The sequence below is a fragment of the Empidonax traillii genome, unplaced genomic scaffold, assembly GCF_003031625.1.
Source record: "Empidonax traillii isolate 1590-97213 ecotype Southwest subspecies unplaced genomic scaffold, ASM303162v1 scaffold135:size1941959, whole genome shotgun sequence".
Taxonomy (NCBI): Eukaryota; Metazoa; Chordata; class Aves; order Passeriformes; family Tyrannidae; genus Empidonax; species Empidonax traillii.
In genome coordinates, this window is record NW_020955328.1 from 1,483,572 (window position 1) to 1,495,783 (window position 12,212).

Consider the following 12,212-nt stretch of genomic DNA (forward strand, 5'->3'; position numbering starts at 1 on the left):
GCTCCACCTGCTGGGTTCTGTTCTGGGAAAATTAACAAACTGGTCAGGGGGACAAAGAGTTTGGGTAACTTTTGGGCTTGAAATGCTGTAGAACCTCCACCTCTCAGTTGGTTGAGGTGTTTGCCTTCAGTTTTATTTTGAACCAGAATAGGGAAAGAGAGAATGCATTTCCCCCTTCCCCTGCCTTCCCCGAGGAGTTCTGGGGCAGTGATTTGTCCCACTCTTGGCCAGGTACCGCATCACTATAGGGAACAAGACGTGTGTGTTTGAGAAGGAGAACGATCCCTCCATCCTGCGCTCGCCGTCGGCGGGGAAGCTGATCCAGTATGTGGTGGAGGATGGGGGACACGTGTTTGCAGGCCAGTGCTTCGCAGAAATTGAGGTAAAAGAGTCTCAAAGAACTGACTTGGCTGCCCAGGCAATAGCTGAGGGGGAGGGATATTAAATGCTTTGGAACTGGGAGTTGAGCATGAGGGATAATACACGGCACTTCCTCTCCAAGTTTTGTCAGTGTTTTAACCTGGACTAAAGCAGGAATAAGCAGTGAGAGTGATGGGGTGGGGAGGAAATCACTGAACAGCTGAAAATGGAGTGTTAGTGACTGTACACCAAGTGCTAAGCAGAATTTCTCAGCAGTGAGACCATGGTTATCATCTCGCTGTGATTCCAAGGGCGGGTGGGATCCACGTGTTTTCCAGCGGTGGTGAGGAAGGCCTTCCACTTGCAGTACTAACACAGAAGCAGAGTTATGTGCCAGGATTAAGTAAGAAACTAAGACTTCTCTGGTTACCTGATCATTTATCAGGTTGATCAGATGAGTTAATAAGTGTCACTCCTCCCTTCTCCCTTGGAAGTTACTTAACTCTTCCAGAGGAGGAGGATGAGCAATTTCTGCATCACGGTGAGGAAAGCATGAGGGGTTGTGTAGGAGTGTGTGGCTCAAAACAGATTTGAGGGAGGGGAGGGTGTGTGATGACAGAGGGGCAATTAAACCAGTTGGGGACAATGTGTAGGAGAAAAATATCAAGACACGGATCCAGTTATTTTATGTAAGTGCTTTTGCACTGCAACAGGGTCATGGCTGAGAAGGAACCACCTACACAATCCCTGTGCTCCCAGTTGGGGAGAGCATAGTAAGGATAAAACCAAGCTGGCTTCCCCATGCCCAGCCCTTCTGCCTCAAAGGCAGGAGCTTCCATGGTTGATCTAAGAAAGCCTTTCTGTCTGGGAAGAGCTGTCTGAGAGCTCTAGGATATGACTCTGACTCCCTCTGCTCGAAGTGAGGGTGTTGCTGTAGCTTTTGAGAGGAACCTTTCGAGTGCAGCAGCTGCAGCAGCAAATCGTGTCTGCTTTGTTCATTGTGCTGAATGTGGGACCTTCCTGGGTCCCTGTTGGTTCAGGCAGCCTGGAGCAGGTGACATTCCTGGGGATGGCTTCATGCTGCACTAATTTGTGGCCAATTATTTGGTTCTCCCCTTCACTTTAGTGTCTGGGTTTGTTCCCAGCGTGTGTGTTTGAAAACATTTGGGAAAGCCTGAACGCCAGAGCTGCTCATGCAGGCCTGTCTGTGGTGGGACACTGGCTCCCAAAACTAGAACCATTTTGGGGCACATGGAAGCTGAGTGTGTAACCTGTTTTCCTTGTGCAGGTAATGAAGATGGTGATGACGGTGACAGCGGGAGAATCAGGCTGTATCCATTATGTCAAACGGCCAGGGGCAGTCCTGGACCCAGGCTGTGTGATTGCCAAGCTCCAACTGGACGACCCCAGCAGGGTTCAGCAGGTGAGGAGTTGCAGGAAGCGCAGATGTTGTTGGGTTTTTAATAGGGGAGTGATGTTGAGAGTGGTACGAGATGGTCCAGTGAACCAGTTTCCCATCTGTGCATTGTACTGGAATTGTCACTTCACCATTCATTTGTCTCAGTTGAGGACTGGACTCAGATTATTCTCTCTCTCTCTCTCTCTCTGATTCAGACTAATTCTGCCATTCCTGTTTCTCTTCTTACCTCAGTACTAATGTGGGTTTGTGTCTCTCGACCAAGTGCATTTTCCGCTCTGGGAATCCTTCCAAGTTAAATCTGAGGCTCCAGTCGAGGGTACCTGGGCATTGCCCCCCTGGCTGGTGCCACAGAGGAGGGTCAGTGACCCTGTTGTTGTTGCAGGCTGAGCTGCACACGGGTACCCTGCCCCAGATCCAGAGCACAGCACTCAGAGGGGAGAAACTCCATCGCATCTTCCACTATGTCCTGGATAACCTGGTCAACGTGATGAATGGATACTGCCTGCCAGAGCCCTTCTTCAGCAGCAAGGTACTGGGTGCTTCTTGTTGCAGAGCCAGAGCACAGTATTCTTTCAGCTCAGGGCAGGGTTGGCCAATTTGCCTGTCACAGGCAGAGGACCTGGAGCCAGGGCAGGGGTGCCCTGCTGTGCCCAACTTAGCTGGGTTTGCCTGGACATGTTATAGTCAGTCTCACCAGAGAGGAAGATCTCACAGCATCCAAGCACACCTGGTGCATCCATGTCCTTCTGTCTTGGAGAGGTCTAGTCCCAGCAGAATCATAGAATCAGTTAAGTTGGAAAAGACTTCCAAGACTATCGAGCTTCTTATTCTCTTCTTCATGCTTGTCTTTGCACTGCCTTGTCTCTGTGTAGGTGAAAGGCTGGGTGGAGCGACTGATGAAGACTCTGAGAGATCCATCTTTGCCTCTGCTGGAACTTCAGGACATCATGACCAGTGTGTCTGGACGGATCCCACCCAATGTAGAGAAGTCCATCAAGAAGGAGATGGCCCAGTATGCCAGCAACATCACATCAGTCCTCTGCCAGTTTCCCAGCCAACAGGTGATCAACCACACTTCTACAGAGGGACAAAAATTGATTTGTGTTGGGGCAGAAGGTTCCTTTAAATTACCTGGAGAATATTTGAACCTGAAAGGTGTGTTGGGATGGGGGATCTTCATGATGAAAGACACTTGCCTGTATCACTTGAGCTTTAAGCTTGTCTCCTTCCCCTGTATGAAGGATATGTGTTCCCTCCCCAGTGTAGCTTTAAACAGCTGATTTAGAAACATTTTAATCTCACCAGTGGCCTTGTGGGCTTTTATTTGTTTGCTTTTTTTTACCTGGTACGTGTGCTGCACTGCAATTTGCACCTTAAAAAAGAGTAATTGCAGCTAAGGAAGGCCTGACCAGGTAAGGAGATATTGGAAGATGATTTCTCCACTGTATAAATCACGCATTGATTTTTATGTCATTGTCAGGTCATTAACTTCCTCAACAGCGTAAGGCTTTGGCTTTTACTGGAGTCTGCTGGAGCTCTCTCTGGTGTGTCTGGAAGTTCTCAGCTCCTCTGCTGGCTGCTCAGCCAGATGATCCCCTCCAGAGCTGGGACCCTCACGTGGTTGCTCTCTTGCAGATCGCCAATATCCTGGACAGCCACGCCGCCACCCTGAACCGCAAGTCGGAGCGGGAGGTTTTCTTCATGAACACTCAGAGCATCGTGCAGCTCGTGCAGAGGTGAGCCGTTTCCAGGGCAGCCCTGCAGAATGTGAGCTCCTCCCCAGGGCAGGAGGGGCAGGGGTTGTGCGTTCAGTCAGGCTCACTCAGTGCTGGGTTTCCGCAGGTACCGCAGTGGGATCCGGGGCCACATGAAGGCCGTGGTGATGGATCTGCTCCGTCAGTACCTGAAGGTGGAGACTCAGTTCCAGCACGGTGAGTCTCTGGGCACAGCAAGGATTTGATTTCTGAAAGAGCCGTGTTTGGTCCCAGAAGGTGCACATGGGCCCCTTCGAGATGGTTTGCTCTGACTTTATGGTGAGGGTGAGGCTTGTTTTCAAGGGTCTGCAGTTAAATCCTGGCTTTTGTAGAGGAGCTTCTGTTCCCTTTGAGTTTTCGTGGTAAGAGTGTTCAGGAGGCAAATGACAAACTCCACTCCAGAGCTGTCTGTTCTGCTGGTTTTCCTCTGGTGGTTTATCCTTCTTTTACATCCCGTGCCGTTGGGATGATTCTGGTCATCCCACTGCGTCATGGTGTGATTCTGGTCTCTTTTCAGTGTAGAAATGTTCCTTTCCCTTGGAACTTCAGATAAATAATTCCCATAGGAGTTCATGAGTCCAACTGAGGACTTCTGTATAACCTGGAGTAAAAAGATAGACTTGCCCCTGCTTGGATATTCCACATGTAGAATCTTCATAATGGAAGCTTGATTTTTATTTCTTGATTTCTGAGCTGCAGGAAAAACTGGAATCAGGAAACCTATTTAAATTCACCACATAATTTAATTCTGTCTTGCCCGTTTGTTAAGTTCTATAGTAAGGAAATCAAGTGCAGTAAAACCAGAAGTCACTGAGTTACCTGCTGTAAACTGCCAGGGAGCTGTTTGCTGTCCATGAGCACAAACCCCAAGGCTCAGCCTGAAGCTGAGAGGTGGAATCAGTGCCTTGCACTGCTGTATCTGAGCACAAGATGGCAATGAAGCCCTGGCTAATTCCAAGGCTCAGGCTCTTACAGGTAGTTCAGATTCCACTCTTTTGTCCTGCTCCATTACTTGCACCAGCCTAATGCTACTGCAGGTTCATTTCCACTTCAATTTGCTGGTAGTAGAGGATGGTGCAAGGCTTTTTGCTGTTGTTTTATTCCAGTTGTCATTTGAATGAAAGTCTGAGCCAGCCATTCCTCTCTGTATTGCTCACAAAGGAGGCATTTGGTGGTGGAGCTGTTTAATAAGAGTAGGATGTTTGAATTAAAGTTTGCAGTTTGTGGTGGTGGGAATGCTTCCTTCCCAAAATGGATTTGCGTGGACCGTAGAATAGTAGAATGGCTTAGGTTGGAAGGGACCTTAAAGCCCATCCAGTCCCATCCCCTGCCATGGGCAGGGACACCTCCCACTATCCCAGGTTGCTCCAAACCCTGTCCAGCCTGGCCTGGGACACTTGCAGGGATGGAGCAGCCACAGCTTCTCTGGGCAACCTGTGCCAGGGCCTCCCCACCCTCAGAGGGAGGAATTTCAGTGTGAAGCTGTTTACCCTTGTCCTGTCACTCCAGGCCCTTGGAAATAACCTCTCCCCATCTTACCTTGGCTCCCTTCAAGTACCACGCAAAGGAGATTCTCAAAAAATATATGTAGGAAGATAAAGACGCATCAGTAACTTGTATTCCTTGACACAGAGGTGTGGAGACTGAGGAAAAAATGTGCATTTCTGCTTGCAGGTCACTATGACAAGTGTGTCTTCACCCTTCGGGAGGAGAACAAAAGTGACATGAACGCGGTGTTGAACTACATCTTCTCACATGCCCAGGTCACCAAGAAGAACCTGCTGGTTACAATGCTCATTGTAAGTGTCTGCTGCAGCTCCCTGTGTGTGGGGTGCTTGGAAAGGTACCAAACTGACAGCTCAAAACCACAAAAAGCAGGTGATTTCTTTTTGTGGTAGTAATTCCGTAGCAGCAGCAACAACATTTTTATGGTCCTTCTTTGCTAAGGAGTGGAGGCGGGTGGTGAGCCATAGTTTGCTCTTACAGGTTTGGCAGTGATTCCTTCTCCCTGGGTGTAGTCCCAGAAAGTCTTATCTGGGGTCTGCAGTGGTGCTTTTGGACTGGCTGTCCTTGGGCTCACGGTGGACTCTGGCAGGACTCAGTATCAGCCCAGAGTTGGTCACTCCAGATCAGGCCTTTGCCCCTTGGGATATGTGTGGCTGTTCAGGGGCTTACAGAGGGAATGGGAGTCTCCTGGGGCTGGAATTCCTCTTGGTCAGACATAGAGTCCACCTCAGAAACACAAGGAATCCTCATGCCAGGACCCACCATTGCCTTCTTGTGTTCTTCTGGCTTGTTACTCCATGAAAATTCTCAGTCCTCATTAACTTCGTTCCCACTCTAATGGGTAAAACTCCCAGTAAATTACATTCCCAGAAAAAAATAATGAGAAAAAACCCCAATTGAGTCCTGTCTCTTTTTCCTCTTTCCTAAAATGGCCCAAAGAATCCTTGTCTCACATGATGCTTTGAAGCAGAATGAGTGCTCACCTTCCTCAAGGCAGGATGAATTTTGCTACAGCGTGATTTCCAGCAGACTGGATTTGGGTGTCCTGCTTTTTAAGAGGCTGATTCCAATACTGTCTCTCTTTTTCCCCACACACCTTTTCTTTCTTCTTTTATTTTAAAAACATAATATGGCCTGTTACTGCCAAAAATATATCCAAAGTAGCCGTCCACGAAATAACTCTCCAAAGCGAAAAAGTATCATTATTTTCCTAAGCCGAGACTGGGTTTCTTAAATTCTCATTTGTAAGATGGAAGGACCCCGGCATTCTTTCTTTCTGGCTCTCCTTTTTCCCCCTCTTTTCTTCCCCTTTCCCTTTTTGGTGTGTGGTGTGATTGTAAGTAACGCTTGCCTTAAGAATCTCATTATTTGAACACGGAGCCATATTTCCTCGGAGAATTCTGGAGTAGCTTTGAGCCGGGGCTGTTCATTTCTCAAGTAATCATGCTGGCGTGATGGAGAGAGAAAATGGCAGCTGTTCTCAGCTCAGGCCTTCAATTTTCTTCAGAGTCCAGTCACTCAAGTGTGTAATTACACGGGGGTGCCGGCGAGGCGTTAGCCCTTGTCAAAGAGCCGGTTTGAGGCTTCGCTGCTGCCTTTGCCAATCGCAGCAGGCAGCGCCTGCGCCCGCCTTTATTCTCTCGTTGTCATCCCCGTGATTTCTTGCTAAAATGGGACCCAAACTTTTGGCCTGGTTGGTCTCCCCTTGTACAGGCCGTGTCGGGGAAGGCAGAGCCTCGCCGGGCACTCGCGTGGGCCGTTCTGAGGGATGGAGGGACGATGGGGAGATGGGCAATGCAAGGAGGCCTCGAAGAGCTTTGCTTTTCCCTTCCTGTGTGGTCGCTCTTCCCACCACTGTCAATTATTTCTGCTCAAGCAAAGGCCAGCATCCCAGTTTGTTTGGAATTTAAAACGCCAGAGGGGGCAGAACCCTTCTGGGTGACCCGAGTGCTGCTGGAGTGGCCTTGCCGTGGGGTCTGCCCTCATGGGTGTCACAGGGACTTCTCTGGAGTGGGAACAGGGGCTCGGGAGGGGCAGTGTGCCTTTGGTCACCCATGGCACAGCTGGCTTTCCCTGAGCTTCAGGACGTGCTGTGAACCAGAAGACAGTCATTCCTCTTCCTTCTGACTCTTCACGTCTGAGGGACCCGATGGCACGTTTGGTGTCACCAGGGTGGAGGCTGTGGTGTTTTATGGGTGGCCAAGCTGCTTCTATGGGGTGGGTTAAGTTTGTCCAAGGGCAACGGCATGTCCAAGTACCTCGCTGGCTCTGTGGCTGTTATTGATGTATCCCAGGAATCCATTACTAACAAGCGGCTCCGAGGATGGTTTCAGTAATAGTGCTGTGCTGCCATCATTCACCTTTTGTAGCCAGCAGGCTCTTAAGGCAGGGTGGGAACTACTTCATCCTTCATATATTTGTTGAAATATGGTGTGATTTGTTGTTGTATGCTCATTCTCTGTACTTAACTGGCTGCTCTATGCACGGGCCTGCCTTAGCAGGAGGCATCGCTGGTGGCATGGCAGGAGTTCCGTGTCCTATCGGATTTCTGTTACCTGGAGCAGCAACATTACAACACCCTGGAATTTGTGTTTCAAATCCGACCAGGGCACCGCTTGAATTATTCACTGTGAATTCACACAGTGTCCTGGAGTGGATAAGTGTACAGAACTTTCTTTGGGAACGACCACTGCAATGTTTGCTGGCCCAAGACTGGTTAGGAAGGGACAGCAACCTGATCAGAGTTAGGAGCTTAGAATTTTTGTAGCCAAAGGGATTTGAGTGTCTTCCTGAGAGACCTATGTCATCATTCCTAGAGGTGCCATCGTGCTTGTGTGGGGTCAGAAAGAAAGGGATCAAGAGCAATGTGGGGGAAAAGCTCTTTAGCTTTGGAATCTTATGAGCTGTTCTTGTCAGTCAGGCTATGGGACTTGTATTGTTTGGTTTTGGCTTTATTTTCCCTGGCCAGCTTATCTATCTAACCTGCTGCACAGAGGTTTCCTCTCATCCTTTTCTATTTCTAGGATCCTCAAAGGGCCTTTTCTGGACTGTAGGTGTTCAAAATATCTTAAAACTTTAAGGCACCAGCTCTTTCTTGTGCCAAATCCCTTTTTCATCTCACATTTCCCTCCTATGATTAATTTACCAAGACAAGCTGTTATGGAAGGAACACATTAGAGGCTCCTAGAGGGTTTCCAGCTCTGGGAGTGGGAGGGAAGAGGATCACCAGAAGTGTTGAAGACTGTAGGATTATTCATGGTGAGAATCAAAACTAATTTTGGAGGAAAGTCTTTACTGTTTGCATTTTTTTTTTGAATGGAATAATTCAGAAGAGTTTTGGAACAGCACTAACACTGGAAGTTCCGCTCTTCAGTTTTGTTGTGTGTCTGTATGCCAGCCTTGAACTCCTTTGAGGGAGGATGGGAGATGGTTTCCCTCTGATCTAATCATTTCCTGTTCTATTTGTTGCCAGGACCAGCTCTGTGGCCGTGACCCCACCTTGACAGACGAGCTGATCAATATTCTGACCGAGCTGACCCAGCTCAGCAAGACGACCAACGCCAAGGTGGCCCTGCGGGCACGGCAGGTGAGGGAGCGTGTGCAGCAATCCCAGCTGATCCCTGGTTCAGTACAGACTGCTCCTGCCTGCAGCTCACCCTTCTGGGAAGTTCTGTGTCTCCTGATGCTTATTTTGATTACTGTGCAAATGGAGAGAGCAGATACTGTGAGCAGCTTTGACGGTGAAGCTCGTTTACCAGTGATTGACTGTGGTGACAGGCTAAGATTGCAGTGGATTCCCAATTGCTGTAATATTTAAAGTTAAGATACATTCCTTTGTCTCTGCTCCTCCAATAAGTGTTATCTGGCTCACAGAGGAGGGAATTGGGAATTGCCCATGGTTTGTGTGAGAGAGGAGGTAGAAATATGTGGTCACTGTGGCTCTTGGTGGCTTTTTCATCTGCAAACCGACCGGCACAGACTGCCTGGGTTGTGCAGGAACAGCAAGGACCAGGTTCCTCAGCTGCCTTACAATTGTGGATCCGTGTGTGCAGAGGACAGAGAGAGCCATTTCCACAAGAACCAGATGTTCTTTGCAGCTGCTAAGGAATTATCACAAAAGATTACATTGGTCTTTTGGTTTCTTCCAGCTTTTGAGCTGCGTTTTGTCAATTTTGTTTTAACCTGAAAATAATTGGAAAAACTCTTGATACTGTTAGTTCTGAGAATCCAGTACAGAGCTAATTTGAACCACAAATGTGACCACACAGATATTGCTGTGAGCTTCTTCTTCAGCAGTTTGGTTTGACTCTTCCTCTGTTGCAGGAAGGGGTGAGAGGGCCCAGTGGTTTCATGGTAACGCTGACCCCAGAGTCTGATCACTTCTCTCATTCTGCAGTCCCTATCTCCAGACTAAAAGTCTAAAACAGGAAAGCTGACACTTTGGAGAGCTCTCCTTTTATTTCTTAGCTTGACTACTGAAAATGAACAGGGTGTTTGAAGCTGCTCAGTGACCTTCTGTTTCCTTCAGGATTGTGTTTGTGTCCTTGAACCATTCCGTGATTGAACCTCTCCCGGAGCAACTGGGGATCTGCTGCAGTCCTTGTGCTGCTCTTCCACTTCATTTTCCCTGCAAGCTGCTTCCCTTTTCTATCTCTGCGTCCTTCATGTTGGGTATTTAATACCTGGCACTGGTGTCTGTTGTCTGCTCTGCTCCAGAGCTGTGCATGGGCCTTCCCACAGCTGCTCCCTGCCAGCTCTGCTTCCCAATTAACAGCCGGCCGGGCAGTCCCCAGGACTGCTCTGCACTGCTAAATCACATGCACTGATGGAACTTGATTGAAGCTGTTCCTTTACTCTGTGGGGAATTGCCAGTGATACAAACAGAGCAGATAAACAAATGAGGCTGGGGAGAGGAGGGAGTTTGCAGCATCACCCAGGTGCCGCAGAATTCCCGGGAGGAACCGGTCGCCCCTCCAGGGACGGAGCAGAGCAGTTCTGCCTGGAGGCGACAGCCCCCCCACTGATAGCCCAGCGTGGCTCCTCTCGCTGACACTCCCTGTGTCTGTGGTTTTCCAGGTTCTCATTGCTTCCCACCTGCCCTCCTACGAGCTGCGTCACAACCAGGTCGAGTCCATCTTCCTGTCCGCTATCGACATGTACGGGCACCAGTTCTGCATCGAGAACCTGCAGGTACCTACCAGGCTCCTCTCCTCGTTCCCCTGCTCTCTTCTCGCTGATCTCCACGTTTCTATGTTAAATCTCACCTCTAGTCCCCAAGTCCCTGTGGTCTGGGTTCCAGCTTTTGTCCCCTGTTTTGTTTTCATTCCTCCGCTGATACCGGAATCACCTCTTGACAGTCTACACCTTCCTCACAGGGGGCAGCGGAGTAGAGGTGCTGATCCCCTCTCTCTGGCACAAGGAAATGGAGTGAAGCTGTGCCAGGGGAAGTTCATATTGGACATTAAGAAAAGGTTCTTCACTTGAGAGGGTGGTTGGGCAAGGCTCAGAGCTCAAGGGGCTTCTGGATGTCACTCTTCCTCGTGTGGTTTAGTTTTGGGTGGTCCTGTGAGGAGAGCTCAGTGATCCTTATGAGTCCTTTCCAACTTCGGATATTCTCTGATTTAATATAAAAAGTTCACAATCCTTGATGAGCAATGGGAAAAGCTTAGAAATCAGAGCTAGTCAGACTTGATTTGGGGTTTTTCCTTTTTTGCCTGGCCCCGTTTGCAAGATGGTTCTCTTTTAAATCCCTGCCTCGTGTGATCTCTTCCAGAAACTCATTTTATCCGAAACATCCATCTTTGATGTGCTCCCCAACTTTTTCTACCACAGTAACCAGGTGGTAAGAATGGCAGCTTTGGAGGTAAGTTTATTCCCACTGAAAAAAAAAAGAATATTTTTAATTTTTCTGTGGGTCTGGTTTGTTTTGAGCACTGTTACCCTGCAAGAGCAAGAGAGCTGCAGGCTGTGTGGAATCAGGCATGCTTGGAGCAATAATGTTCATAATTGACTGAAATTTCAAATTCAAGTTATCTTTGTGTGAAGAGGTCTGAGGTGGTTGAAAGGAGAAGTGAAGCTGCTGTCAGAGAGTGGGGCCATAATCCTGATTGTTCTGTCCCACCGGACGGGCCGTCCACAAAGAATAACTTCAAATTCTCATTGAACTAGAGTTCTGTCTAGATACTCCTTTGGAGGCATCTGCTTGAGTTTTTAACATTTTTGAAGTCTCTGGTGTGTTGTTTGCCTTCTCCCTCTGCTTCCCCAGCCCAGTGGGGCTGATGCAGCTGCTCTGTCCCCAGGTGTATGTCCGGAGGGCCTACATTGCCTACGAGCTGAACAGTGTCCAGCACCGCCAGCTGAAGGACAACACGTGCGTGGTGGAGTTCCAGTTCATGCTGCCCACCTCCCACCCCAACAGGTCAGAGCCCGTCTGCGGGTGCCTTTGGAATTGGAGCTCCTGCCTTGGCAAAGATAACTTGCAGTAGGATGGGTGGAGAAAGGGCCCGAGCCTTCCAAAAGATACAGTTCCAGGCAGAATAATCAGCTGCTCAGAACTTCAATGCAGAACAGTCAAACAGCCTCTTGTCCCCTCCCTGCCAGCCCTTTCTAACTGTTTGTGTTGGCTCTACTTTCCCCCCCTGGCTTTGCTGGATAAGGTGACATCTTTTGTAGCAGATGTTTTTTTGGAGCAGACCAAGATGCACGTTTGAATGTTTTATATAAAATGCTGGAGTTGACATAGTTGGCTTTTAATCAGTATTTTGCATTTCTCATGACTGCAGCCAAAAGCATCAACTCTTGCTCCCCTCTTTAGAGAAGGGTGATATCTCTCTCGTGCATTTAAAAAAAAGAAAACCAAACAAACTCGGTTATCAGAACTTACAAAACAATCAAATCATTGAATCGTGGAGTGGTTTGGGTTCAAAGGACCTTAAAGATCATCTCATTCCGTGGGCAGGGAACCTTCCAGCAGACCAGGTTGCTTCTCCAGCATCTGCCAGGTCAGTCAGGTGCTGTTTTTCCTCCCTCAGGAGGGTGTTTTGGCTGATGCTGGGTGCCGTGTTTGGCTGTGCTGGCCGCAGTGAGTCCCCGCAGCCGCCGGGTGCCACTGTCGGTCTGTGCTGCTCCTGCACCGCTGCTCTCTCTCCCTCCTTTGTTTCCGAGCATCTTTT

General features: G+C 48.8%; 1 protein-coding gene across 6 annotated transcripts in view; it reads left to right on the top strand.

Annotated features, from left to right (window-relative positions):
• The window catches only part of ACACA (acetyl-CoA carboxylase alpha), a 109,328-nt gene that overhangs the window by 27,978 nt on the left and 69,138 nt on the right, over window positions 1-12,212 (top strand). For all 6 annotated transcript variants that reach the window (XM_027883801.1, XM_027883800.1, XM_027883802.1 and 3 more), the window contains 11 exons: window positions 232-382; window positions 1,649-1,783; window positions 2,163-2,309; window positions 2,653-2,841; window positions 3,416-3,516; window positions 3,623-3,711; window positions 5,209-5,333; window positions 8,513-8,626; window positions 10,117-10,230; window positions 10,814-10,903; window positions 11,340-11,458. In XM_027883801.1, the coding sequence (XP_027739602.1) occupies window positions 232-382; window positions 1,649-1,783; window positions 2,163-2,309; window positions 2,653-2,841; window positions 3,416-3,516; window positions 3,623-3,711; window positions 5,209-5,333; window positions 8,513-8,626; window positions 10,117-10,230; window positions 10,814-10,903; window positions 11,340-11,458 (1,374 nt within the window). The remainder of the gene's footprint in view (window positions 1-231; window positions 383-1,648; window positions 1,784-2,162; window positions 2,310-2,652; window positions 2,842-3,415; window positions 3,517-3,622; window positions 3,712-5,208; window positions 5,334-8,512; window positions 8,627-10,116; window positions 10,231-10,813; window positions 10,904-11,339; window positions 11,459-12,212) is intronic.